This window comes from Lissotriton helveticus, chromosome 3_1, assembly GCF_964261635.1.
Source record: "Lissotriton helveticus chromosome 3_1, aLisHel1.1, whole genome shotgun sequence".
Taxonomy (NCBI): domain Eukaryota; kingdom Metazoa; phylum Chordata; class Amphibia; order Caudata; family Salamandridae; genus Lissotriton; species Lissotriton helveticus.
The window spans coordinates 938,671,367-938,698,791 of NC_136061.1; the positions used below are offsets into that span (position 1 = coordinate 938,671,367).

General features: G+C 47.5%; 1 protein-coding gene across 3 annotated transcripts in view; it reads right to left on the reverse strand.

Moving 5' to 3' along the window:
* INCENP (inner centromere protein) overlaps positions 1-27,425 on the reverse strand; it is a 289,237-nt gene that overhangs the window by 194,097 nt on the left and 67,715 nt on the right. For 2 of the 3 annotated variants that reach the window (XM_078681293.1, XM_078681291.1), the window contains exons 9-13: positions 26,591-26,717; positions 26,343-26,501; positions 6,294-6,403; positions 6,044-6,164; positions 5,772-5,894 (exon numbers count right to left, since the gene is read on the reverse strand). In XM_078681293.1, the coding sequence (XP_078537419.1) occupies positions 5,772-5,894; positions 6,044-6,164; positions 6,294-6,403; positions 26,343-26,501; positions 26,591-26,717 (640 nt within the window). The remainder of the gene's footprint in view (positions 1-5,771; positions 5,895-6,043; positions 6,165-6,293; positions 6,404-26,342; positions 26,502-26,590; positions 26,718-27,425) is intronic. The other variant, XM_078681294.1, reaches the window with a different exon arrangement.

Here is a 27,425-nt window from a genome sequence, read left to right on the forward strand (position 1 = left end):
CGTCATCCCAGAGACCACGACGACAGACGCCTACCGACGCGCAGGTGTACTGCTATGAAAAGCTTTCCGGATCCTTACTGACGCCTGGGGATATTCTAAAGTAAGGAATCTAACACTAACCTGTTTCTTTCAGATCAGTTGTTTCTGGAAGGCTTTTAGGGCAAGGAACACAGTCTTTAGTTCCAGGTAGTTGATGTGTCTGATCGCATCTGTTGGAGTCCACATACCTCTCACCATGAGCTGGTTCATGTGTGCTCCCCATCTCCTCTGGGATACATCTGTGGTGATGGTCACTGTTGGGTTTGGTGGTGTTAAAGGTTTCTGCCTTGTTATGTTCTTTGTTCCACCACGCTATCTCCTTTTGCACTGCGTGCGTTACAGCTCGATCTTCCCAACTCCCTGTAGCTTGTGACCATTGTTGTTGGAGCCATTCTTGGAATGGTCTCATGTGGAGTCGCATATTGGGACTAGGTGTATGCAGGACGCCATCATCCCCATGATCTTGCTCGCTGTCCTCGCTGTCGAAGCATGCCCCTTCTGGTATTGACGTGTCTCCTTCAGCAGGGCAAGTGTTCACTTGTCACTGGGCAACACCTTGCTCTGAACGGTGTTGATCTGTGCACCCAGGAAGGTCTTTACCTGTTCTGGTTCCATTGAGGATATCAACCAGTGTTTTGAGAATCCCAGTTCTGTCAGCGTCTGTGTGACCCACTGTGCATGTAGTTGGCATGGTTTATAGGAACTTGCCTTAATTAGCCACTTGTCAAGGTAGGGGTATACATGAATCCCTTCCCTCCGTAGGTGCGCTGCTACCGCTGGGAGGCATTTTGTGAAGACCCTTGGTGCGGATTTTAGTCCGAAGGCTAGGGCTGTTAACTGGTAGTGCGCTTTGTTGATGGCAAATCTTAGTAGATGTTTGTGTTGCCTGTTCATGGGAATGTGTAGGTAGGCGTCTATAGTGGACATGAAGTCTCGGTCCCTTATCTGAGGAATAACCTCTTGTAGGGAGGTCATTTTGAATTTTTTGAGTCTTTGTGTTGGTTTAGGAATCGTAGGTCCAGGATGGGTCTTAACATTTCGTCCACCTTTGGTACTAGGAAGTAGCTTGAGTACACTCCCTCGTTTCTTTCTTTGAACGGTCCGGTTTCTATCAACTCCTTTTGGAGTTTTTGTGCTTCCTGTAGGAGGAGCGCGAGTTCTTTTGCCTTGCTTTTTGGTCTCCTGTTTGGTGGTCTCTTTTCCAGTTCTATACAGTATCTGAACTGTATGATGTTCATTATCCATTGGTCTGTTATTTTCTTCCACTCCTGGAAGAAGTGTTTTAGTCTGCCTCCTACTGGTGTGTCATGTTCGCTGATCCCTGATCTTGGTACGTGTAATTGTTTTTTTGCTCTTTTGACGTGCCCCTCCCCTAGAGCTGTTGTGTGGGTGGGCACGTTCGGTGCAGCGGAGTCACTTTGAGGTGGATTGCGAGCCCCCTCTTCTTGTTTGCCCTCGTCCATTCAATCGCCCGCAAAAGGACTGGCCCCTAGGTTGGTACTGCCAACTTTGCTGTTGACCCTGCTGCGCTTGGTTGTTACCCAGGTATGTGTGTTGGAATGTCTGGTGTGACGTTGCCAGCTGGTTTCCCACCCCCCCTGCTGTTTGGTCTCTGTGCTGGGGTGCCCCTTCTCATACCTCAGCACTGCAACGCTCCCATGGACCTTGCAGTTTTTCTACTTCAGCTGCGTCAGTTTTTCATCTACTGGCGCTCCGAACAGCGTTTCTCCATTGAAGGGTGCGTTTAGAATATTATTCTGGACCTCTGGCTTGAAACCGGATATTCTAAGCCAGGCATGCCTCCTTTCTGTTACCCCAATCATCATGAGCCTGCTGGATGGATCTGCCACATCTAGGGCTGATTTTAGGCAAGAGTTTGCCATGTTCATGCCTTCCTCCACCAGGTGTGCTGCTGTTTGCTGACATTGTTCAGGGAGGTGTTGAGTAGTTGTTCCACCTCCTCCCAATGATGGTACCTATGCCTGTTGAGTAGGGCAGTAGAGTTAGCAATGCGCCAGTGAACTGCTGCATTCCTCTCTATTTTCCTTCCTGTGAGGTCTATCCTCTTACTTTCTTTGTCTGAAGGTGGCCCTGAGTTTGTGGGAATGTTAGCCCTCTTTCTGCCGGTTGCTGCAATGATGGAGTCAGCCGTAACGGATCCCTGGCTGTATGGTGGGTCCTTAGAGGAATGTTTGTACTTCTTCTCTGTCCTAGGTGTGACAGATCTGCAGCTTGATGGTTCCTTGAATACTTCCCTTTCCTGATCCAGGACACTTTGGAGCATGGGGAGGAATTGACTCCAAGTTAGAGTGGGGAGCAGGGTCTCTAAGAGGAAGCAGGCTTTTGGTTTCACTTCCTCTAGTTTCACCCCATATGCTGCAGCCGCATTTTTTATGACCATAGTGTAGATGCCAATGTCCTCTGGCAGCGAAGGCTTCAAAGGATACGTTTCTACGGCCTCTCCCGTGATTTCAGCATCGAGGTCCTGCCAATCCAGGTCCTGTGCCACAGAGGATGCAGACCCCAAACTTGTTGGTTGGTTTTCCTCGCCTTCTCCCTCATAATAGTATAGGCCCTCTTCCTCCTGCAGTTCCTGGGGCTCCAGAGTTTGGCGAATTTTCAGCATTGAATTCCCCCTCGAAAATCGTTGTGGGCTTCGACGGAATGGTGTACCTTTTCCTCAGTTCGTTGAATTCTTTTTTTCTTTGGATGATACGGTCTATTTCGGCCTCGAGCCTTCTCTTTTACCTCTCCATTTCGGCGGCCAATTCGGCATCAAGCGTTTCGGCAGATCTCTTCGATGCCGAAGTTGCCTTTGGGTCCTTTTCCTTTGGCGTCGAGCACACTTTTTCGGGGACGTGCTTAGACGACCTGGGTTTGTCTTGGGATTTCTACGACTGGTAGTCCTTTTCGAAGGATCCGCTGGGCTGTTTGTCCCTGGATGCAGCTGCGTTTGAATGTTTCAGCACCAGTGCTCCTTTCGAGGACTTTGACTCTGATTTTCGAGAGTCTGTCAGGGTTTTAGGTGTCGACGTCTCGCTTACCTCCTTTGTCGACTTCATATCGGTCTCTACGACAGTGTAGTCATCTGCTTCCTCGGCGATGTTGTCCTCTTCCCCACTGGAGAGGCCAAAGTCCCGGAGCGACGGAGGTTGGCCTTGGCTTTGCATGTTGTTGTTGGCTCTCCTTTATTTCCCTTATCCTGAGTGTCTTCGGGGTAAATGCCGAGCAGGCGTTGCAATCCTTGCTCTCGTGGTCGACCGGCAGACAGATTGCAAACCGGGCGATGGTCCTTCTACGCATACTTGTGGTGGCAATTACGGCAACATTTAAAAGGTGTTTTTCCAATTCCTGCACTCAGGGGGTCCCTGTATGCGCATTCTCAGTTGGACGTCGAAGTTAGATATTCTTCTCCTTCGTCGTCCCGGCTCTGTGCTCTGGATTGCGAGATGTATTCTCTAACTTTTAGATGTTTTTCTGTCTTTGTCTTCTTTTCTCCAAAAACGCTGGAACCGCTCTGACGATCCAGACCCAACGGCGGAAAAAAGAATCTGAAGATGGCACCCAAAGGTGGGAGCTTCCGGGGGAAGCATGCCGACGTCACAGGAGGACACCAAATGGTGGGACGTCAACGCCCACCTGGGCTACGAAAAAAAAAATACTAAAGATTCCGGATCCAACCACTACACAGCAGAATAATGCACAGCATAGTGAATCCAGAAAGATTCACGCTACAAAACCACTGCTCATGGGAGTCCCAGTCTTTAGATGAGCAAGCCAGGCAGGCAGGCAGGCAGGTCCTCCGGGGTTTGAGGTTGCTGTCCGCAGGAGACGCCAGGGTTTTAGCAGGAGCAAGGATCAAGGATCAACAGGCCGGTAGGGCTGGGGCCAAGTCAGTTGGTGTCGTCCTCTTGTTAATAGCTGCACGGCAGATCTTGTTTCTTGGTCTTCTTTCAAATCGGGATCAAAGGAAGGAAGGTTAAGGGTGCCCCTAAATACTAAATTTAGGGGCATTACAGGTAGGGCAAGGGCAGGGACCAATGGGTCCCTTGTCCTGGGGTGAGTACACCCCCGATCCTGCTCCTCTCCTGTGGGAGGGGGGCAGGGGCCCTATCTCCGATTGGGCAGAGCTTCCCATCCTCAAGATGGCGGTAGCCTGGAGTTATGCTTCACCTCGCCTCTCCCACCTGAGGGATGGGGGTGGCAGAGGCTAGCACACCCCCTTTCCTCACTTAGGGTTTCCCGCTTGTCTTCTCGCCAAAGTGGGAGTCAAAACTGGTGGGGGCCAGTTGCAGAGTACAGCAAGTGGCTTTGAGAAGCTCACAAAATGTGGCAGGCCTTTGAAGCTTCCCCTGCCCATCCGGGGGGAGGAGGCCTGGCACCTCGTCCCAGGATGTGCATTGTTTCAGGCTCCAGAGATTGGCAGGCTCTCGACCCAGGGGTCCAGAAACACATCTGGTGGTGGCAGCCTCGGTAGCCACGCAGTCAGGACACTGGGAGTTTGTTAGGTTTCAGGGGGCATCTATAAGATGCCCTCTGTAGTGCATTTTACGTAAATCCCACACTGGCATCAGTGTGGGTTTAATGTGCTGAGAAGTTTGATACCAAACTTAGTCCTCAGTGTAGCCATTATGGTGCTGTGGAGTTCGTAATGACAACCTCCCAGCACCATATACTCTTAATGGCATCACTGCACTTGCAGTGTCCAGGAATGGCCCTGGGTACTGTAGGGGTACAAGGCTCATGCTCCTGTGTCCACACCACTGGCATAGTGCACCCAGCTAGAGGGATGACTGATATATGCCAGGGCAGTGTGTGTGTGGGCCTGGCACACAGGGATATGTGCCAGGTCGACTCGGTTTAGTTCTGCACCAAGACACTCAGTCTGCGAAGGCAGAGTGTGTCAGGGTACAGGGCCCCTGAGGGTGGCACAGTAAGTGCTGCAGCCCTTAGGGGTCCTCTCTGGTCACAATGCCCTGAGTACCTAGGGTACCAATTACCAGGGGCTGACATGTGGCCAGAGATGCCAATTGGGTTGGTTTCAACACAGTTTTAGGGAAGGAACACAGGCCCTGGTGACCCGATTGGCAGGAGCCCAGGGCAAACTCAAAGTACATCAAAAATTCAGAAAAAAGTGGGAGCATACCATGCAAGAAAGATGGCACAAGTGTGTATACGGCTTCAGAATAAACGAGCAGTGCCAACAAGCAAACATTCTCGTCAGTGCTGGTTACCAGACACAGAAAACCAGCAGGTTTGATCTAAATATAGCTTTACCACCATCATCACAAGCAGAAACCCCTCTAGCAAAGAAGACTGGTTATCAAGTAAGCACATTTTTCTATTCAGAAGCATACATAAACAATTTGTAAAATTATTCAAAAAACAAAATCCCAGCCAACATCTGCGTTGGACTGTTTGGGCCACCAGATGCAACACCACAATCCTGCAGCTTACACAAATCACCTAGGTAACTGCAAAGGTTTTATGCCTTAAAAATTGTGAGGTTTCGCTCGAATCCAACACATCTGTAGTATGTTAGTAAGCAACAAAAAAGTGAAGTATTTCTAAGGATAGGATTAGGAAAAGGATAAGCTTTAAACAGATAGGATTCACTGCATAAAGTTATAGGAGCAAAATAGAGAGCAGACTTTCGTCTCAAAGGCTTTTAGCAGATAAAGCCTCTTCAACTGTGTCTGGATAATGCTTTCCGATCAGCTTAACTCATTTACCATTTGCTGAATTTTCTGCCGGCGTGCCTCTTCATCCTGCCTGCGGCGGACCTCCACTTCTTCCATCTTCTTTGCAGTTAGTTTTTTCTTGGCTTTCTCTTCTGCTAACCGATCCTCTCGCACCTGGAATAAGAACAAGAGGGTCATTAACTGCCACAATTATGTTTTTGTTCCGTCCTCTTAAGTTACTTCTTTACAGTAAATATGGAAACAAAACCAAAAATAAACCACCTTGCTCTTTGACCACGTGTGCTACATCTACCCAGACTTGCCTTTTCACTCTTCTCATCAATCTGAGCAAATTTCTGTTCGATTTTCCTCTTCCTCTCCTCCCCAATCTGCTCCACGCGCTCCCGTGCCTGCAACACCTTACGCTGGCGCTCTTCACGCCTTCTGAAAGTTAAATATTGGCACACTAACATCAAGAAAGATTTCAAACAAAAACGCAAAAGAGGCACAAATGGAAAATGACAGACTGAAGACAAGCCAACTGTCACAAGGCAAGAAGAGTGATCGTCTTACAGTTTAAGCTCTTCCAACTTTTTCTTCTTCTCCTCTTCCAGTTTAAGCTTCCGTTGAATCTCTGCCTCCTGCTTCTTGCGCAGATTTTCCAACCTCTGCCGCTCCCTCTCCTGAGATGGGCCAAGAAAAGTATATTAGAAAAAGGGACAGCCCACAAGAAATACAAACAAACACCTCACCAGATGTGCGAGCCAAATATGAACACCAACCAGAATGGTTATCCAACACATCGTACTCTAACTGCACCTCACACATTTTAAGTTTCAACTCAAACATGACCCATTTGGTTAGTTCCTTAAACCCAGACAGGGCCCTCTCACCAAGGTAAAACCCTCAGCTCAGTGAGAATCAAATTATTCACCATTACACTAAACCACAGGCACACTACATCTGGCTTCCAGGGACACCAAGAAACCTACTAGTGTCCACATGGGAAATGAAGCATGCAAGAGAAAAAAAAGTGCAAGTGGGAGATACTACAGATATCTATAAAAAAAAAAAGTAACAGGCTAAGAGGATGGCAATGTATTTGTGCCTAAACTAAGGAGGGAGCGCAGAGTATTTACTGTGAAGGGGAAAATGGGAAAAGCCAGATTAGTAAACAATCTAGTGTTCTAATCTCTACCACATGCCCCCCCCCCCTTACGTCCACAGACCATAGCACAGCAAAGACAAGAATAATCAATACTTACAACAAAATCGCTCTGTGCAAGAAAGAGAGAAAAAGAGGGGGGGGAAGCAACAAGCAAATAAACATTACAAGGCCAGAGAAAAAAAAACACATTACACGATAACTACTTCAACTCTGTGAACAAATGGTCTTCACAGTACCAAAGGCATAGGAAGGCAAGTCGGAGCAAAGGATGCCGGTCTTCAAAACCGACTCCAGCAAGAAACAAACCGCAGAGAAAAGAGGAAAGCTGCTACTGAAACCATTTCTTCAATATTATTTAATATACTTTGGAATAGCAAAGACTACATAAAAGGCAGAGAGTCATTTTATATAAAGGTTGAAGCAGCAGAGTGCCCACGTGATTAAGCATTCATGAGTAAATCTGATTTGTGAGGGGTGTTTAAGAGGATTCTTGCTTTAATACTTTTGTCTACATCTGAAATTCGAGGCACTGGTATGCCATCTAATTATACAACATTCATAGTAGGCTTGGGGATAGTAATCAGAGCTTTATAACAAAATTAGCCAGGTTCAAACTTAATGACCCTTCTCAGAGCAGGGTTGCTGCCCCTAGTTTCGGACTGAAAACTGAAGATTGTCATGCTTGAATTAATGTCGGCCACTGAAGCTGCATACCGGTGAATCGGTTTTCCTTTATGAAAGGGTCTAATTCAAGTTGGCATGGTGGGCATAAAATTTTTTTTTTATTGAAATGCAGCACGAGTAGTTCAGTGGCAGAGATTAATTCGAGTATTCTATAGATCGCAGCATGAAGAGCTTAACACTCCTTAGAATTTATCTTCAGCCAGGTCAGAAGGTACCAAATTGTCAACTTGTACATGAAGCAAAAGTTAATCTTCCGCAACTCTAGTTCAAGTGAGTAAATATTTCATAAGCGTTGAATTACACTCCAGATTTCTAGAAATTGTCTGCAAAGCATTATAGCAATCTGACGGCTGGTCGGTTCTATCCTGTCAAGTGGATCCCTTTTCCACAAGCAACCACTGCAGGCAGAACCCTTCTTGTTAGTCCCTCAGGTTCAGCAGATGCAGTCCAGTCTCTATGCTGGGTCCATGGAGCTCTTCTTCAAAAATGGGCACCAAAGACAGTCAATATTTGCCAATCTGTTGAGTTCAGTAGATTTAGTCCTTCCTTGGGTGCAGCTGCTCGTCCCAGTGCATAGGAGGCAGCAGGGCAGTCATTTTTCTTCCAGTCCAGTGGTGATCTGATAACTGTATTTGGGACACCACTTTTATACCAATTTCAAGTTTACGGGCGGGGAGGACTAACTAGCCAATGCGGAAACAGCCAGCCACCCACAAGGCAACCTTTCCCACTTTACATCACTTCCTGGGTGTTTGGCTAAAGACAATCCTAAATTACCCTTCTCTGCTAGAATCCAAAATGGCATAGTTTTTTTCCCTGTGATGCGGTATGGTCACATATCTGGGGTTTGTCCAGTTCATTTAGAAAGCCTTCCTGGTACACTGGTTCTGCAACAGGTTTCCCCCTGTAGAGTAAATGTTAGCCTGTCTCCCTGCAGAAAAGGGCAGGCTGCAGCGAGGCTCGTATTTTACCTCAGAGGCGGTAGCCTCTTTGAAGTAGGACAATCTATGTCATAGCGCTCAATTATCCTACTAGAGGAGGGAACACCAAATGGCCTCTGTACCCTATTCCAGAAAGCACTTGTTCGAAGGGCAGTGGGCTCTCTCGGGTGTCGATCTGCTGCAGATAGCCAGGGAGGGTTACCAGAGGTTTGGGCTCCAGTGGTAACATTTAAAATCACCTTCCGATTAAAAGTTACATTAAACCAGACTTTAAGTCTGATTTACTTTAACAATTAATTTGATACCTTGGAGTACTAGGTTAGGTGGTCCCAAATGGAAGTTCGCACATGGGCTACTGTAACTCCATGGCCAATGAGGTCACCGGCCTTGCTACAGCGAAAATTACAATTGCAAGGTTTTCATGGTCTACACGGGCATGTCAAGTTTAAAATAGGCATGTATTTTTAATACCAAGCACTCTGCCTTCCAAGCTACTAAGGAAGGTCTTGGATTTGGTTTCCATGTTGAGTCTAGCAGTTTAAGAGCTGCCCCAATATGCATCAACAGCAGACCTAGAGCCATGTGTTTCTCGTCTCTGTAGTGATGGCACAATTAAGTGCTGAGGTTGACTAGTTACATTCATTTACTAGACCCTGGGTACCACTGGTACCATTTACTAGGGACATCTGGTTATATTAAATATGCCAATTGGGGGTTAGCCAACTGGACACAAACTTAACGAGGGATGCACTGGTAACGCCCTAGCCATCTGAATTTAGGGTTGCGTCTAGAAAGGTCTTCTGCCTTTCTGGTGTATTTTTCGAATATGATGGAAAATCCTAGGTTGCGCAAGGGCTTCATGGCCTTGCCTAAGCTGTTCTTGCAGTATTTGATGTTTTTTGCTTTCACTCGCCTGTTGTCCAGATATGGGTACAGGTCTATCCCCTTTTACGTGAGGAGTGCTACCACAGATAGACATTTTGTAGATACTGGAGGTGCTGATTTCACTATGAATGGTAAAACTCTGAATTAGTAGTGCTTGTCCACCACAAATCTTAGGAACTCTGTGTGATCTGTTCACTGCTCAGTACAGGTAGAAGTCAGATCTGTGGTTGCCATGTGTCTTTTCCTATAAATGGGAGGACTTTTTGCAAGGTTGCAATTTTGAACTTGGTTTTAAATGATCGGTTTAGTATCCTTAGATCCAGTTTTGGTCTTTGTGTATTGTCTGGCTTTGGGAATAGGTATAAATCCTCTGGTTTCTTTCCCTTCGTAGTATAAGCTCTATAGCTCCCTTGCTTAACAAGTGCTTTGCTTCCCATTGCAAGTGGTGGTGTTCCTCAGTATACCATTTTTCTTTAGTGGTATACTGGGAGGAGTGAACATCAATTCTATGCAATAACCAGGTCTTATATTTAGCATCTTTGTATCCATTTGTCAGAGGTAATCTTTCCCCATTCCTCTTGGAACTCTGCGATCCTTCCTCCTACTGATCACTTGTGAAGGGTGCCCGCTATTGAGCCACTTGCTTGTGTGGTACTCTTCCTCGGTCACGTAAATGCAGTATTGATGTGGAGTAGTATTGCTATAATGGTGCTGCAGCAGTACTTGGGTTATCTGAAAGCTGCATGTGCAGTGTTTGGTTGCGTGCTTCCCCTTGCGGGCGCCCCATTTTTTTGCTATGCCACCTTGGAGTGTCTGTTTACATTAAAAGCCACCCACCCATGGTCTTGGCAGTCTCATTATCCTTCATGAACTGTAGGGCACTAACTATTCCGCCAAAGAGCCAGTTTCCCATGGAGGGCAAGTTTGTAACTGCAGATTGTAACTCATTAGAATACAGAAATTCCAAGACAAACCACAGTGTGGTAGTGGTGTGTAGTTGCCTACTGGCAGTGTCTGCTGCGTCTTACAGGCTTGAGGCAAGGGTTGGTAACGGTCTTTCGCTCCTGCTGCACTGTTCACAATCTTCTTGTAGGTGTTCTTTTATTTCATCCTACTTTTGAAGGGTGTGCTACGTAAGCAGGGTGTTGGAGTTAATTATACACTGGGCTATTGCCCAACTTCAGCTTTCTACCCACCATGTCCACCCTTTTGCTTTACTTGTCTGGGGTGGAGAGGGGAAAACATACTGTTCTACCATGGTTTGCCATTTTGCAGGCGGTTGTCTGTACTAGGGAGTCAGGTAGCATGTTGCTTGGGATGCAAAGAGGCTCTTTGGTGGAAATGTTTTTATTTTTCTACCCTCAGGGTCATTGCAATAGCTGCAGCAGGCTCTTTAAAAGAAAACAAGTTACTTACCTGTAACTTCAGTTATCCAGTATTGGTATCTTTCATAGATTCACATGCCTGAATCATCCCCCGTCGCCGAGGTGGGAGTCCCACGGTATATAAAAAAGCAGTACCAAAAGTAAATTACAGTAGTAGGCCCTATGAGAAGGCCTGAGGCCTAGATTGTAGTAGCCCATCTACCTCATTATGCTATAAAGACCAAAGTCTTTGCTCCAACCAATCAGCTAACAGCACCCTCTAGAACCCTCTCTGCAGAGCCAGTTCTCCTCAGATTTTCGTTAGCACAAGTGGGAATGAGTATCCCAAAATTAGAGAACGGACTCTCCGGGGAGGAATCTGGGTGCATGTGAATCTATGAAAGATACCAATACTGGATAACTGAAGTTACAGGTAAGTAACTTGTTTTCTTATCCAGTATTGGGGTATCTTTCATAGATTCACATGCCTGAATCAGAATAGCAAGCAGTAAGACAGGCAAAAGTCGGTTGCGGATGGTGGGAGACTTATCTTGGTGCGCCCCCATAAACATATTGAACAACCAACAATTGCAAAATAAATGATCTACTAATAAAACATGACTACATTAAAAAAAAGTAGCCATATAGTATTTCACAGGCAAGGAATATTAGCATAACAAACAAGCAATCTGCAATACATGCACTTCTTTTATATCAACAAAATACTGAATAGTGTATACTCATTATAAAATGAGCCAAACATTGTTACCCGAGTATGTTCTTATGGAAACAGGTGACGTAAAACCGCTTGACCAACTGCCGCATCCTCTTGGTTTGCTGATTGCAGGCAGTAATGTCTTGTAAATGTCTGAACATTTTTCCATGTCGCAGCACGGCAAATGTTCTCTAGCGTCACTCCTGCAAACAATGCTGTGGACGCTGCTACAGCCCTTGTAGAGTGAGACCTTCCAGTCCTTTGTAGGGGTCGGTTAGCCTTAACATGGCAGAAATGGATCGCAGAGGCCATCCATCTGGAAATTGTGGCTTTAGTGATCGCTTTTCCCCAGTGTAGTTTGGCCATAAGCCACGAATAGCTGATCTATCTTCAAAGAACTTCAGGAAGTCAGGACTTTGAACATCGTTTAATGTCCAAAGAATGTAGTGTTCTTTCCGCCGGTGTTGTAGGATTTGGAAAGAAAACCCGCAATTTCACTGGTTCATTCAGATGAAACTGAGAAGGCACTTTGGGTATGAAAGTTGGATTCGTTCGAAGAGTGACATACTCTTGAGAAAAATGTAAGAAAGGTTCTTGGATAGTGAAAGCCTGAATTTTTCCTATTCTCCTGGCAGAAGTGAGGGCTAAAAGTAGGGCGACCTTCCATGTCAGGAACTTGAGGTCGGCTTTGTGGATCGGTTCGAACGGGTGCTTCATCAGCTGTGAGAGGACCGTGTTGTGTTTCCATTCTGGTGGTGAAGGTTTAACTTGAGGATAAGTCTGGAAAAGACCCCTCATGAATTGTTTTATTAGCGATGAAGAGCATAGTGATAGAGTGTCAGCCACCTTCCTGAACCTGGATAAAGCCGATAATTGGACCTTTATGGACGAGAAAAAAAGACCAGAGAGAGCCAAATGCAAAAGATGGAGTAGTTTCTGTCCTGTAACCAGTTCTGTAGTAGGGGTATCTCTGTTGTAGTCATAATCTAGTGAATAGTCCTGCCCATGTGCGTGGACCCCGGAGCAATCAAAAATAATCTCTTAAGGTGTCGAAAAAGGCAGACTGACAGACACTTAAGAAAGAATTAAAGACAGATAATGCAGCCTATATCCACAGGCTACACTGTCCAGTACTTCAACTAGAAATTCCACCAAAAAACCACAAACAGCAAAGCCTGTCCAGATTTTCCTTGCTTTAACAGCAAAACCCCTCTGGAATGATAGAGAGGAAGACCTGGACAGACAAGCCCCATACGCTGCCATTATGTGGCTCAGAACAGGATACTGTGCCTTTAAGAGAACTTTCCAGAACTTCACATTATCCCAGAATGCACTGCAGTTCCCTTTTACTTTCAGTTCTTTGTGAAGGCGCAACACGCCAGACCTGTAGCATTCCTTAGATGAATATCTCTCTCCACCGGGGAGGAGGGCGGGCGCTTATGACTATAACAGAGATACCCCTACTACAGAACTGGAGTTACAGGACAGAAACTACTCCTTCGGTAGTAGGGGATCTCTGTGTATAGTCATAATCTGGTGAATAGAATGGCAAGCCCATCCCCACACCAAAGCGGCGGTGGAGAAAAGAAAAATACCACTATTGGGCGAACAGATTTCGCAGCGAAGCCAACCCAACCTGAGCGTCTGCCCTGGCATCAGTGTCCAGGCAGTAATGCTTAGCAAAGGTATGGACTGACTTCCAAGTGGCTGCCTTGCAAATTTCTACAATTGGAACATTACGGAGCAAAGCAGTCGTGGCAGCTTTGCCCCTGGTGGAATGAGCCTTCGGTTTACCCCCAAGGTCTTACCAGCTTTTTGGTAACACAATTGTATACAGGACAAAATCCACCTGGAGATGGAATGTTTAGAGGTATCAAGACCTGTCCTGACTGATCCATAATTGATAAACAATTGGTCCGACCTACGAATATCCTTGGTTTTATCCAGATAAAATTTCAACACCCTCCTGACATTCAGGGAATGCAGGGACCTTTCCGCTGGAGAGGAAGGATTCTGAAAAAACGTAGGCAAAGTTATGGTCTGGTTAACATGAAAGTCAGATATAACTTTTGGAAGAAATTTAGGGTGAGTACGAATAACAACCTTAGCAGCATGAAATACAGTATAAAGTTCCTGGCAACAACGCCTGAATTTCACTCACCCTACGGGCCGATGTAATGGCCACGAGGTACGCCGCCTTCCAAGACAGGTGCTGCAACGAAGCCTTATGAATAGGTTCAAAAGGCTTCTTCATCAATCTGGACAGCACCACAATCAATTCCCATGAAGGCGAAGGAAGCCGGACAGGAGGGAACACTTTCTTCAAGCCTTCCAAAAAATCTTTGATCACAGGGATCTGAAAGAAGGAAGTCTGTGAAGGGCCTTTCCTGAAGGCAGTCAATGCAGCCAGATGAACCTTAATGGAATGGACATTAAGGCCAGACGTAAAAGATATGGAAGGATGACATCCTCCTTACATGTCGTCGGGTCATAGTTCTTGGACTTGCACCAGATGCAAAACCTTTTCCACTTGTAAGCATAAGAAGTCCTAGTGGAAGGTCGCTTAGCCTCCTTCAGTATGTCCATGCAATCTTCTGGTGATTCAGATGGCCATATTGCACTGTCTCAGGAGCCATGCTGCCAAACTCATAGACGAGAGATTGGTGTGAAACATCTGCCCCCCGAACTTCAGGAGAAGGTCCGGCCTGCACGGCAGCCGTATGTGAGGAAGGAGAGACCGGGGAAGGAGAGACCGGTGAAGCAGGTCCGTGAACCACCACTGTGTGGGACATTCCGGGGCAATCAGGATCATCCGCGCCCTGGACTGGGACAGTTTGATGAGCACCGCCGGAATCAGGGGAATGGGTGGAAAAGCGTACAGAAAGCTGTTCGACCAGTTGATCCATAACGCATTCCCCAGCGTCTGGTAGTACCTGCAGGCGAAGTCTCGGCATTTGCTGTTTTCGGCGGTGGCGAACAGATCTACGTCTGGAGTCCCCCACCTTGCGAAGACTTCTCCTAGTACTTCCATTCGTGGTTTTCCTGAATCAGTCTGCTCAGTGAGTCTGCCTGAACATTCTGCACACCTGGTAGATGGTTAGCCGTTATCGACAGTCCTCTGGCTAGCAGCCAGCGCTGGATCGCCTGCGCCTCCTGCGACAGAGTGCGCGATATCGACCCCCCCCTGCTTGTTGAGGTAATACATCGTGGTCGTATTGACCGTCTGAACAAGCAAAGAGTTGGTCCAGAAGGACGGATGAAAGGCCTTCAGTGCCAAGTGAACAGCTCTGAGTTCCAGGAAATTGATGTGGTACGTGGATTCCGTCGGGGACCACGTCCCTTGAATCTGTAGGTCTCCGGAGTGCGCCCCCCAGCCGTGGAGAGACGCATCCGTCACTATAGTCTGCGTGGGAATGTCCTTGTGGAAGGGAACCCCTCTGAGGAGATTCTCCGCTGAACACCACAACTTCAGAGACTGAAGAGAATGCAGAGACAGTCATATCTTGTCGTCCCAAGATCCTTTCCTCTGATCCCACTGATCCTCCAAGCACTCCTGCAATGGTCTCATGTGCAGCCGTGCGTGTGTCGTGAGGAAGATACAAGCGGCCATCGACCCCAGTAGAGAAGACACCGTCCTCACTGTTGTAGATGGAGCGGTCATAAGAGCCTGAGCCTTCCGAAGGAGTGATAATCGTCTCTCCTCCGAAGGAGACACGCTTGCTGACAGCGTATTGATGGAGGCTCCCAAGTACTGTATGCACTGGACCGGAGTCGGGACAGACTTGGACATGTTGATGTGCAACCCCAGTTTGTTCAAGAGAACACACGTCTTCTGGAAGTGTGCTTGAGCTTCCGAGAAGGAGGAGGCCTTGATTAACCAATCATCCAAGTAAGGGTAGACGAACACCTTGTTCTTCCTTAGGTGTGCGGCTACCACCGCCATGCACTTCGAGAATGTTCTGGGCGCAGCCTTCAGCCCGAATGGCAGTACTGTGTACTGATAATGATTGGCGCCGACTTGGAATCACAGGAACTTCCTGTGTCTGTGTGCAATGGGCACATGGAAGTATCCACGTTTGCTTGTCACAAATCCAGAATGGGCCTGAACTCGTTCTTGTCCTTCTTGTGAACCAGAAAGAACCGGGAGTACAGACCTCTTCCTCTTTGAGACAGAGGTACATCTTCGATCGCCCTTTTCCTTAATAGGATATCTGCCTCCGCCTGGAGCTCGCGCAGTTGAAACTGCGAGCTGACCAGTGTAATTGAAGGAGGCGGGCTGGTGAACCGAAGATTGTATCCATTGCAAACTATATTCAGCACCCACTTGTCCTGAGTAATTTTTCTCCTCTCTGCCAGAAAAAATTGAACGCTTCCCCCCACCGGAGCGGGTAAAGGATGTAGGGGAAGTAACCGCTCAGGGTAGAGACCCAGGCGGCCCTTTGTTCGCTGTAGAGGACTGCTGGCCTCCTCTACCCTTATGGAAGGGCCTCCGGAACTGCTGCTGTTGCTGTCCCGAAGCATGTCCTCGCCCTCTGCCCCGAACTTCTCTGGAACGGGCGGTAGGTCTTCTTTTCTTTGGGCTTCTCCAAGCCCACAGCCGTCAGGGTCTCGGCTTTCATGCGGGCCATCTCATCGTCCGCATGTTTGTCGAACAGGGTTTCCCAGAGAAGGGCAGATTGGCCACTCGCTGCTGGGCCTCCGGCTTGAGTGATGTGAGCCTGAGCCAAGCATGGCGCCGCTGGTTGATCCCATGGCAGTACCCGTGGGCCGCCAAAAGCGAGACATCAGCAGCCGCGCTGATGACCTGGTTCGAACCAGCATCCCTTCATTCAGGATCTCCATGAAATCCTCCTCATCTCGTGGCAGGAGTTCCGTGAACTGCTGGAGGGATTCCCACAGGGCACGATCATACCGCCCCAGCAAGGCCACATCGCTAGAGGCCTTCATGGTCGTAGATGCCGTCCCACAGGCCTTCCTGCCAGCTGAGTCCATCCATCGGCTCTCCTTATCCGGAGGCACGGTAGAAGACTGAGAGGTGGAGTGTTGTTTTCTGGCTGCCGTCACTATAACGGAGTCCGGAATAGGGTCAATCCGCAGAAAAGCTGGGTCGGAATCCGGGGCCCTGTACTTCTTAAGAAGACGGGATGGAGCGGCTTTCGTCACTGCAGGCGTGAGGAACAGCTCCTGCGCCAACTCTACCAATCCCGGCACGAGCGGTAGTAGAGGGCGAGACAAATGCTTCTTGTGAAGCGTCTCAAAAATCACGGACGTCGTAGGTGTTGGAGCCGTCACCGTGATTCCCAATTTTGCTGCACCCCTCAGGAGAACGTCCTGGAACGTGCTGATGTCATCCACAGGAGACACTCTCGTCCCCGGGGAGTCCGACAAGGTCGGGGAGTAGGACCTGGTTCTGGAAGAGTCCGTCCGGGACCCTGATCCGCGCCTCCTGTGGCGCCGTCTTGACCTCGTAGAGGATCTGTGACGACTGCGTGATCTCCCCCTCCGTCCGGAGCGGGATCGCGACCTCCTTGGCTTCGGTCGCCCTGCCGGTTCCACCGGGGCGGGTGACTTTGGCTTGGATGGGGCCCTCGGCCGAGGGATCCCCTTAGGAGGAGTAGGGTACCGTGGCAGTGAGACTGACCTCGGAGGAATCGGAGGCGGGTTGTCAGCCGGCAACTGAGGTTGAGGTTGAGGTTGAGGCCGAGGTTGAGGAGGAGGTGGAAGTGGCGGAAGTGGAGGCGGGGTGGGAGCCCGCGGAGGAAGTCCTCTCGGTAATGGAGGAGGAGGCGTAACGGTCTTCGACCTAGCAGGGGTATACACAACAGAGTACACCGAGCACGGTGACCCACCCTCCTTGCTAGGCTGGGACTTTGGAGAGCCCCCCAAAGGCACTTGACTACTGCCAGAGCGACTCCTGGCACCAGAAGTCCTTCTGCGCCTTCTCAGCGTCGAAGAACGGCGACCGTCGGCCCGTCGACGTCGAGCCTCGTCTCCTTGACGGCGAGCGCCTATCCCTCGACGGCGACCTTTTATGCCTTGACGGCAACCTTGTATGCCTCGACGGCGACCGTGGCTTCGACGGCGATCTTCTCCTCGACGTCGAGGATCCCTTAGACGGCGATCTTCTCCTCGACGTCGAGGATCCCCTCGACGACGACCTTCTCCTCTTCGCCGACGGCGAACGGCAGTGTCGCCTCGACGGCACGCCGACGCCGGGCCTCTCGACGTCGAATACTCAACGACGACATAGACGAAGAAGACGACGAAATCGTCACCGGAGACTTCGAAGGCGGTCTGTTCAGTTCCCTCGACGCCGAGCGTCGACGTCGCTTCGACCCAGAGCCCTGGGGAGACGGGGAACAGACTACTATCATCCCTCTAGACGTCGTGGTCGGTGCTATCGACGCAGACGGAGAATGGGGACGTTTGCTGGTCTTCCTGCCCCTGGGGAGCCCCGCACAGAGGCCTCAGCATGGGCAAAGGAAGCCCCTCCAGACCCATCTTGCGCCTTCAGCCTTCTGTCCTCCAGGCCCTGAAGTCTGATCTTCATTCTATCCCTCAGGGTCCTGCCAGAAAAGCCCTGACAAATGTCACACTCCTCTGGGACATGAGAAGAGGGAAGGCAGATGATACACACCTCATGTGGGTCCGATTTGGCCTTCTTCCTGAAGCACTCTGGACATTTGTCGAATAAGGTAGGCATATTGACATCAAAGAGTGCACCAAAAGACAAACAGGAAGAGAAACCATAAAGTACTTCAGAAAAGTACTCAAATAACTTTGAAAAAGTGAAAAAATCACCAATAAACCCTTGAAAAAGGGAGAGCTCAATGCTCCAGGGTCCTGCTTGCAGGAGCCGGAAAAATGAACTGGAAGTAAAAGGGACCTGCAGAGCATTCTGGGATACTGTGAAGTTCTGGAAAGTTCTCTTAAAGGCACAGTATCCTGTTCTGAGCCACATAATGGCAGCCTATGGGGCTTGTCTGTCAAGGTCTTCCTCTATCATTCCAGAGGGGTTTTGCTGTTAACCCCTTCCATGCTTATGACAGAACGGTTCAGTCATGAGCGACGGTTGAGCTGTGCTCATGACAGAACCGTTCCGTCATCGTTCCATTGGCTCAATGGAACGTTCAGCACAGCGCAGGAATCTGCGCCGCGCTGAAGCGGTTAAAGCAAGGGAAATCTGGACAGGCTTTGCGGTTTGTGGATTTTTGGTGGAATTTCTAGTTGAAGTACTGGACCGTGTAGCCTGTGGATATAGGCTGCATTATCGGTCTTTAATTCTCTCTTAAGTGTCTGTGCAGTTCTGCATTTTTCGACACCTTAAGAGATTATTTTTGATTGCTCCGAGGTCCACGCACATGGGCGGGACTATTCACTAGATTATGACTATACACCGAGATCCCCTACTACAGAAAAGGCAGAATTTTTTCCGTTTGAGCCTCAATAAGGTGTAAAGCGTTTGAATTACACCAGGAGCAGAAACGCTTCCATTTGAGACGATAAGTCTTCAACGTGCTCAGGGCTTGTGGTTTCTTCAAGATGTCTCGGCAGCCTTTAGGAATTTGGAGGTGTTGAAATTCTAAGAAGTTAGAAGCCATGCGTGCAATTTCAGCGATTGAGGGTGTGGGGGAAGTATCTGACCCTAGGTGCTGGACAGTAGTGTTGGAGTTGGCAGAAGTTTGATCGGAGGCTCCTGTGATAGTAACATGAGCTCCTGAAACCAAAATGGACGAGGCCATCTGGGAGCAATTAGAAGGAGACGGCAGCTTTTCAATTTCATCTTGCTCAACACTTGCGGGATCGGAGGAAAGGCGTAAGCATAGATCCCTGACCATCGCATGGACAGGGCATTCCCTCTTGATCACGGTTGAGGGTATCTGCTGCCGTAATACCAGCGTTTCTTGCTCTGCCGGGTTGCAAATAGATCCAACATTGGTTTGCCCCAAGTCTGAAACACCCTGTTCAATTGATTGTTGTCCAACTCCCACTCGTGGCAATCCGACGAGGACCTGCTTAGTTTGTCTGCTAGGGTATTGTGGAGGACCCTAACGTGCTCTGCCTTGAAAGTTATGATGTGAAGTGTCAGCCATTCCCATAACTCTTGGGCCTCTTTGGACAGTGTAGCTGACCTGGTCCCTCCTTGCTTGTTTATATAAAGCATGCTGGTGGTACTGTCCGTCCGGACCAGGACTGAGGACCCTGCTATTCTGGAAAGGAACGCTTGTAGAGATAGAAAAATGGCTCTCAACTCTAGACTGTTGATGTGGCATCGTCTGTCTTTTTGAGACCATTTGCCTTGCACCTGTAAATCTTGGAGATGACCTCCCTAGCCCTCCATGGACGCATCGTCGTCAGAATGAAATCTGGAGGAGTTTGCAAGAATGCGAGTCCTTGTTTCAGATTGTGTAGTTGTGTCCACCATTGAAGAGCCTCTACCATGCGTGGGGTGACTGATGGTGTCCTCGAAAGAGCCTGTCGCTTGCTGCCATTGAAGATGTAGCTCTTCCTGTAGAAGCCACATTTTGAGACGTGCCAATGGAATGAGATTGATGGCTGAAGAGCACATTCCCAGAAGTGACACGAAGAAGCGAACTGAAAGTAACCTTCTTGATAGTTTTATGGCCAATGCTTGTAGACGGAGTTGCCGCTCTTGAGACAAGAATGCCTTGCACTGTATCGTGTCTAGACAAGCTCCTAGGAATAGCAGGATCCTTCTCGGAGTCAATTGAGACTTGCTTTCGTTGACAGTGAGGCCTAAAGATGCAAAGAGAGTGCGGCAGAGTGCAATGTCGTTCTTTACTTTGAACTTTGATGGACCTTTGACTAGCCAGTCGTCCAAGTACGGGAAAACGTGGACCCCTGATGAGCATAGTGCTGCCGCTACCGGAGGCAGGCACTTTGTAAAAATCCTTGGAGCCGACTTGAGGCCAAATGAAAGTACTTTGAACTGATAATGGGCGCTAGCCACAGTGAAACGGACATACTTTCGATGTTCTGGGTGGATTGGGATGTGGAAGTATGCATCTTCCATGTCCAAAGAAGCCATAAAATCTCCCTCGTAGAGGCAACTTAAAATGTCTGAAAGAGTGACCATTCGTAAACCCTGCTTCTTGAGATATTTGTTGAGATTGCGCAGGTCTAGGATCGGTCGCCATTCCCCGGATTTCTTTTTTATGAGGAAAAAACGGAAATAGAAACCTGTCAGCCTCTGATGGATTGGAACTTTCTCTATAGCGTTCTTGAGGGGCATTGCATGAGCTTCCTTGAACAATAAGTGAAGACGAGGGGGACCCCTGGGCGGAGTTGTTGGAGGTTTGGTGATAAACTCCAGGGTGTGTCCATGCTGTACTAGGTCCAACACCCATTGATCGGTAGTGATGTGCTGTCACTGTTGTTTGAAGGGAGATATCTTCGCGCCCACAGGGAGGGAAGGAATTGAGGTTGGCGCCCAACTGACCTCACTGTTTCTTGTGAGCGTCTCGCCCTTGATTGTTTGTGCGCTTTCTTCCTCCTTGGCGCGAGGAACCAGCTGTTCCGGACTGGCGAGAAGTTCTGACGATATTGAGGCTGGTGTGGTCTGCCTTGTTGATAGTAACCTCCTCTGGAAGAGTAGCCACGTCCTCTTGCGCCTCTGAAAGATCCTCTTTTATACTGCAGTGAACCTAGGGATCTTGCAGTATCAGTGTCCGTTTTGATTGCTTGGAGAGCTTCGTCGATATGCTTCCCAAACAGGGACTCTCCGTCATATGCCATGTCCAGTATTTTTAATTGAACCTCGGGCCGAAAGGTAGTGGCCTTTAGCCAGCCCGGACGTCTCAAAACAGCAGCTCCCACCAGCTGTCTAAAATTCGTGTTCGCAATGTCTAATGCGCAGTCAATAGTTTCCGCAGCTGTGCACTCTCCTTCCATTAGGATCTTGCGAGCCTGTCTTTTGTCCTCCGGAATCAGATCTATGAGCCCAGCCATGTCGGACCACATTTGACGATCATAGCGCCCTAAAATTGCCAAAGAATTTGCCGCTCTGATGGATGCAGAAGCCATAGTGGAATTTTTTTACCAATAAGGTCCAAACGCCGCCCCTCCTTATCTGGTGGTGTAGTAATGGGGGTGGCTGGGTTCTTCGATCTTTGTTGCGCGGCCTGTGAAATGACCAAATCTGGCCGCAGATGACAAATGAGGCATGAAGGACTACTGAGTGGGGCACGATATTTGTCAATTCGTGGTAACACGGCAGGCACAGAAGCAGGATTTTTCATCACCTTGATGCCCTCTTTCCAGATGTAATCTATAATAGGAATGGCTCTAGACACCTTCCCAATTTCCTCTTTAAAATCATGAAGAAAACACCCGGTTTGCTCCACAGTCACTGGAAGCTGAAATCTATTTGCAGCGCGCTGCATAAGATTATGGAATCTACCTATATCTTCAAGTGGGGAGTCTTAAGGTTGTGAAGTTAGTGGAGACGGCATAGGAATAACGTAGTCATCCCAAGGATCTGATGGAGGTATGTTAGGTAACTCTCCTTCCTCTACTTCTTCAGCCGAAGTGTCCGGGGTTTGTGTAGGCAAACCAGGTTGTGGAGTTTCCATGACTGGAGTAGGCGGAGGAACTTGAGGTGGAGGAACCGGGACAGCAGGTTGAGCTGGTTGCGGGGGAAAACGTTTATAATCCGCAAGCATAGCCTGTAAATCCTGAATAAGGCTTGGCGGTAAGTGACTGACCTCTGAAACCTGAGATCGTCTTTGGTATCCTGTATGATGAGGCACTACAATGTCCTCCTGGTAATAATGTCCTGAATATCATCTTCGTCATCATCCTGGCACTTAATATTGAGTTCAGATGGATGGTGAGCCACTCCAAAAGCTCCCTCATTGTCATACTCAAAATCCTCTTCCTCAACATAAGCGTAAGATTCTAGCAGATGAGAAGGCATGAGTGGTGAGATACAAGATCCTGGTTGCCTCTGGTATACCAGCTGGAAGGTTTTTGAAGAGAGTGGGGTAGAGAAAGCCTGTTTTGTAATGAAAGGCTTCATGAAGTAGAATCCATTGGTGTTGCTGGCACCGGTGACCATGGTGATTTTGCTAGCTGTAGTGACTGTCGTGGACGATAGGACCATCGTCCACGAGGTAGACTATGAAGGAATCTACGATGGAATCGACAGACGGAACCAGCGTGGATGGACTAGACGTCGACGGAGCCGCCGTCGACGGGACAATCTTCGGACTCGTCTGCGATGTCGACAGGCTCATCGTCGATGGATGCTTCTTCGTCGATGGTAGCGTAGATGACTTCGTCAACGGGGGCTTCTTCGTCGACGAATGCTTCTTCGTTGTCGAGGCAGTCGTCGACGAGGGTTCTTTTAGCCACAATACATATTTTTGTAGACAGAATAGGAGAAGTGATGGCTGTGGTGGAGATCATAGCCATAGATGAAGTAGAGATGGTAGTCAAAGGTGAGGAGACAGAAGATTCCATTCCTTGGACAAATCTTTGGTGGCTGAGGCTCCAGAGATAGTATGTGGAGATCTCTGTGAAGAGCCTGAAGTGGAGTGGGAGGTTTTAGTATGCTTTCTCCCCTCACTTGAATTATCCTCTTGAGATCTCGCTCTCTTACCGGAGGTAGAGGCTCTGTCTTAATCATCCGTAGAAGAGGATTTTAGCCATAAAAGGACTCTGGCCTCCCTATCCCTTAAGGTTTTAGAAGGGAAGGTGCGGCAGATCTTACAATTTTTTGCCTCATGTTTTGGGTAGAGGTAATAAATGCAGTACTTTTGTTGATCATCAACATGGACCCTTATCTTCTCGCATGTTCTACAAGGTCTAAATAAGCCCTTTTTGTCAGACATCCTGAAGCTCTGAAGAAAAAAACTGAGTCAAGACTCAGGGAGACTCCCTTCCACACGACGTGCGGTGAAAATCTGGAACTGGCTCTGCAGAGAGGGTTCTAGAGGGTGCTGTAAGCTGATTGGTTGGAGCAAAGACTTTGGTCTTTTTAGCATAATGAGGTAGATAGGCTACTACAATCTAGGATTCAGGCCTTCTCATGGGGCCTACTACTGTAATTTACTTTTGGTACTGCTTTTTTATATACCGTGGGACTCCCACCTCGGCGACGGGGGATGATTCAGGAAAGTGAATCTATGAAAGATACCCCAATGCAGGATAAGCTGCTCTTCCCTGGTTTAGGATGCATGGGGAGAAATTGGTTCCTCATTTGAAGTAGTAACAGTGTCTCTAGGAGAAAGCAGGCTACCATCTGTTCTTCCATTTGGATCCCATATGTGTTATGTGCCCTTTTAATGACCACATATCTAATAATGTCATCTGGTGGTGAGGGTCTAGATGGGAAGAAGTCTGTTGGCTAACCTGTCGAGCCCATTTCGATGTCCTTCAGGTCTTCAATGGATTCGCCTATTTAAGAATTCTTACTCCTGGTGCTGGTGGTACTCTACTACAAACTCCCTATGCTTTTGAAATTGCTGTTTGAGAGGTACTTATACTGTATTTCTGCTGAGTCGTCAAATGTTTTCAAGACCAGGGCTTCCAGTTTGCCCTTGAGGTACTCCTTTCTTTCCACCTCCAGAGATTTCTGCTAGATTAGAGTTCTGACCCCTTATTCTTTTGAGGGCGAAACTACTTTTGGCATCATTGTCAAGCAGATTTTTGGAGTCTTTGGAAGCTGGAGTCTGGGATTGGCATTTAGCCATTCTTATCCAATGCTCTTTAATCCCTCTCAAGTCTTTTAATCTATTTCAAGGTAGATACTGGTTTCGAGGTTTTGCATTCAGTGGGTTCTTTTGTCTTGATAAAGTGTTGCTCTTTTTGCCTCCAGCACAATAATATTTTTTAGCTCCTACGCCATTGTGGATTTACTTTGTGTTTGGTCTCTGCTTGAGTCTTGTGTCTTTTCTGGATGGACCTAGACAGCCTCCTGGAATTCCTGTTCAAACTGTGAATCCGTTGGGTCAGTGGGTCCTCTATCTCCTATTCTTTTTGTGCGTCATGGTAAATGTGCCAACGTTTTTATACCTTGCCCTGATTCAATAAGAATTCCATGCATACTGAGCAGTCCTCTAGACTGTAGGCCTTCGGGAGACGGATTCACAATTTGTGCTAGTCTTTCTGTGTATACTAGTGCTGGTACTGTTAAAGTCTAAAAGGGGTATGGTCCAAGCCCCTTACTCATTTTCCGGCTCAAGTGTTCTTGCACCACATTCTTGCATCTTCAATGTTTATGAAATATTCGGTAATTTCTCCTAGCAAACAATTTGTTTGTAACCAAAAAAAAAAAAAAAGTAACCAGAGCAACATTCCAATGTTCTACAAAGGATTCTCGAAGTTCGAGGGATTTATATCCCCTCGAGCTTCGAGAACCCTTTGTTTAATTTGTTCGAACATTCTGCCCTCTAGTGGTAGAATGTTCTAATAGCCTTATAGCCCTTCGTAGCAGGGCTATACCGGCTATTAAAGTCCCGCTGTTTCGTTAAAGTCCCTCGCCTTCGGCTCGGGCCTTTAACGATTCAGCGGGCCTTTAATAGCCGGTATAGCCCGCTACGGCAGGCTATAAGGCTATACTACAGCCATCTACCTGCACCGACAGCACACAGATCAATCCACAATTCTGATACCAAAGCCCTGAGGCTTGCAGGTTGCTGAATCACTGCCAAAACTTAAAATGACATTTCAAACTACACAAGGGCAAAATAAATAATCCGATGGAAAAATTGGCCACCTATGCAATTCGAACCTAGTTAGCAGATGCAAAATAGGCATCCCCTTTGATTGGTCATAAAAATAAGCTTCGTAATACTCTGACAGGGACTAAATCTAAACAAATCAAATACTTTCTATAGCACTTCCTTAACTAGGTTCCCAAATAGTTTAAACCACATAGATCAAGCTCCTTCACTCTTGCAAACACGCTTACCAAAACTCCCCCATAAACAAATTGTGATGGATACACTTTAAAGGCAATTTACATGAGGCAACATGTACTTCACAAATTAGATCGGGTACAGCTACCAAAATCCACCCCATCCCTCCCCCCCCCCCCCCAAAATCAGAAAGCATGGGTTGAACGCTGGAGAGCCATTTTGATGTGAAGCAAGAGAAAGCATCAGTTGCAAACACTTCATCATAAAAAAAATGCCACAATTCACAAAATTACAGATGAGAGGAAATGCCATCTCAGTTCAATCCAGCTAGCTTTTGAAAAAACTCTTGCTTCACATCAAAATGGCTCTCCAGCGTTCAACCCATGCTCAGACGGTTTCCCTCCTCCTCACCCTTATGTGCTTTCCCCATGGATGGATGTTAGAAGAGGTCCAACTTTTAGTAATGCATACCCCTTCCTATGTCAAGCCCATGACCGGTACATCAACTGCTTTGCCAAATTCCTCCTGGCTTTTAAATTGAAATAGACCGCAAAATCTATTGCCACAATAAGATGCGAACAGTAAGCACTAGATGACCTGCGCCTAGATAAGAGTCATCAAGATGGTCCTCAGGATGTAGTGAAAAAACTTCTAATGGCCTTCCAGAACTTGCCTGTTCGAGGCATACATTTGACTGTTTTGTACTCTTAATATCATACAGGTGAAATTCTGCATAGTAGACAAGATTACACATATTCCCAGGGAATGCCACAGGTTTTTTCACTAAGAAAGATTAGCAGCCAAATTAGGCTGCTGGACAGCATGTCCAGCAGATGCAAAGATTAATGGCAAGAGAATGTACGCCAAATTAGGCTGTATAACTAATTGCATGAACTTGGGGCACATGCACCCCGTGGCCAGTTATCACACTGCCCCCAAAACCAATGGCAAAAGTGAATTAGGTATATGCAAAGTGGTTTTGTACCTTGTTGTCAGTCTTAAGAGGAGTTGTTCGCTTAATGAAGGACTTCACAATGTTGTTTTTCGAAGAGCTACAGCCTGAACCCGGGGTACTCATAAGCATCTGGTTTTTCTGTACAGTGTGCAAAAAGGTTCTCAAGTGAGTCGGAGGGGGACGCACCACCTGTGAGGGTAAGGAAAAACTGTAGTTTGAAACCTAATATTCATGGAATTAGACAAGCTATTTAGAATGAGGAGCTTCTCACTACCTACTTTGTTATTGGGACATGGTGGAGATGGAGTCTTCTTCCTTGGTGGAGAACGGCCCACATCATCTAAATGCTGCCCATCCAGGCCTTCATCATACAGAGAATCTACTGCTCTCTTATAACTCTTCCTCCTGCAAACAAAGTACACAGTTGGTAACTTAGATTAAAATAAAAGCAAACGGTCTATAAACTACTTTATTACCAGCACTTGTGCTCGAATCTGGAAGAAACCTGCACAAAACACTACAGGTGGGTTACTCATCTGCTGCAAACCTGGATTACAGACTGCCGAACTGCAAGTAGGTCCAGCCTCCACCAAAAGCGCTACTCATCCAAATTAGCTTTAGCACAATTAAAATAAGCCCTCGTGCATTTGTATCATTAAACCAATATTCACCACACAAAGAACTATGGTGTCAAATGAATGGGAGGGAAGCTTGCCATTTCCAAAAAAGAGAAGAAGCTTTATTATGGACACACTCACTGTGTGTACTAGAGAATGTACCCTGCCTGCAGCCCTTCTAAAAATTCCACAAATTGCATAAACCAACAGACCTCATGGTCCGACACGATCTAGGCCAACAGCGATCCAGAATGTGATCAAATCCCAGTATAAAATGTAAAATGAAAAACTTGAAACATGCCACAGGGAACATTTTCAGAAAATTTTGAAAAGTACCAATATGGTGACTTGCCAGACTGCCACTATGTGTTCATTAGCTGTTTTAGCTCCAATCGTACAGGGATAACTACAAAAAGGTTATATTATTAGAGCAAAATAAAAAGTCTAGCATTAAAGACTTGAAAGATAGAAATCCGATCAGCTAATTCCACCAACC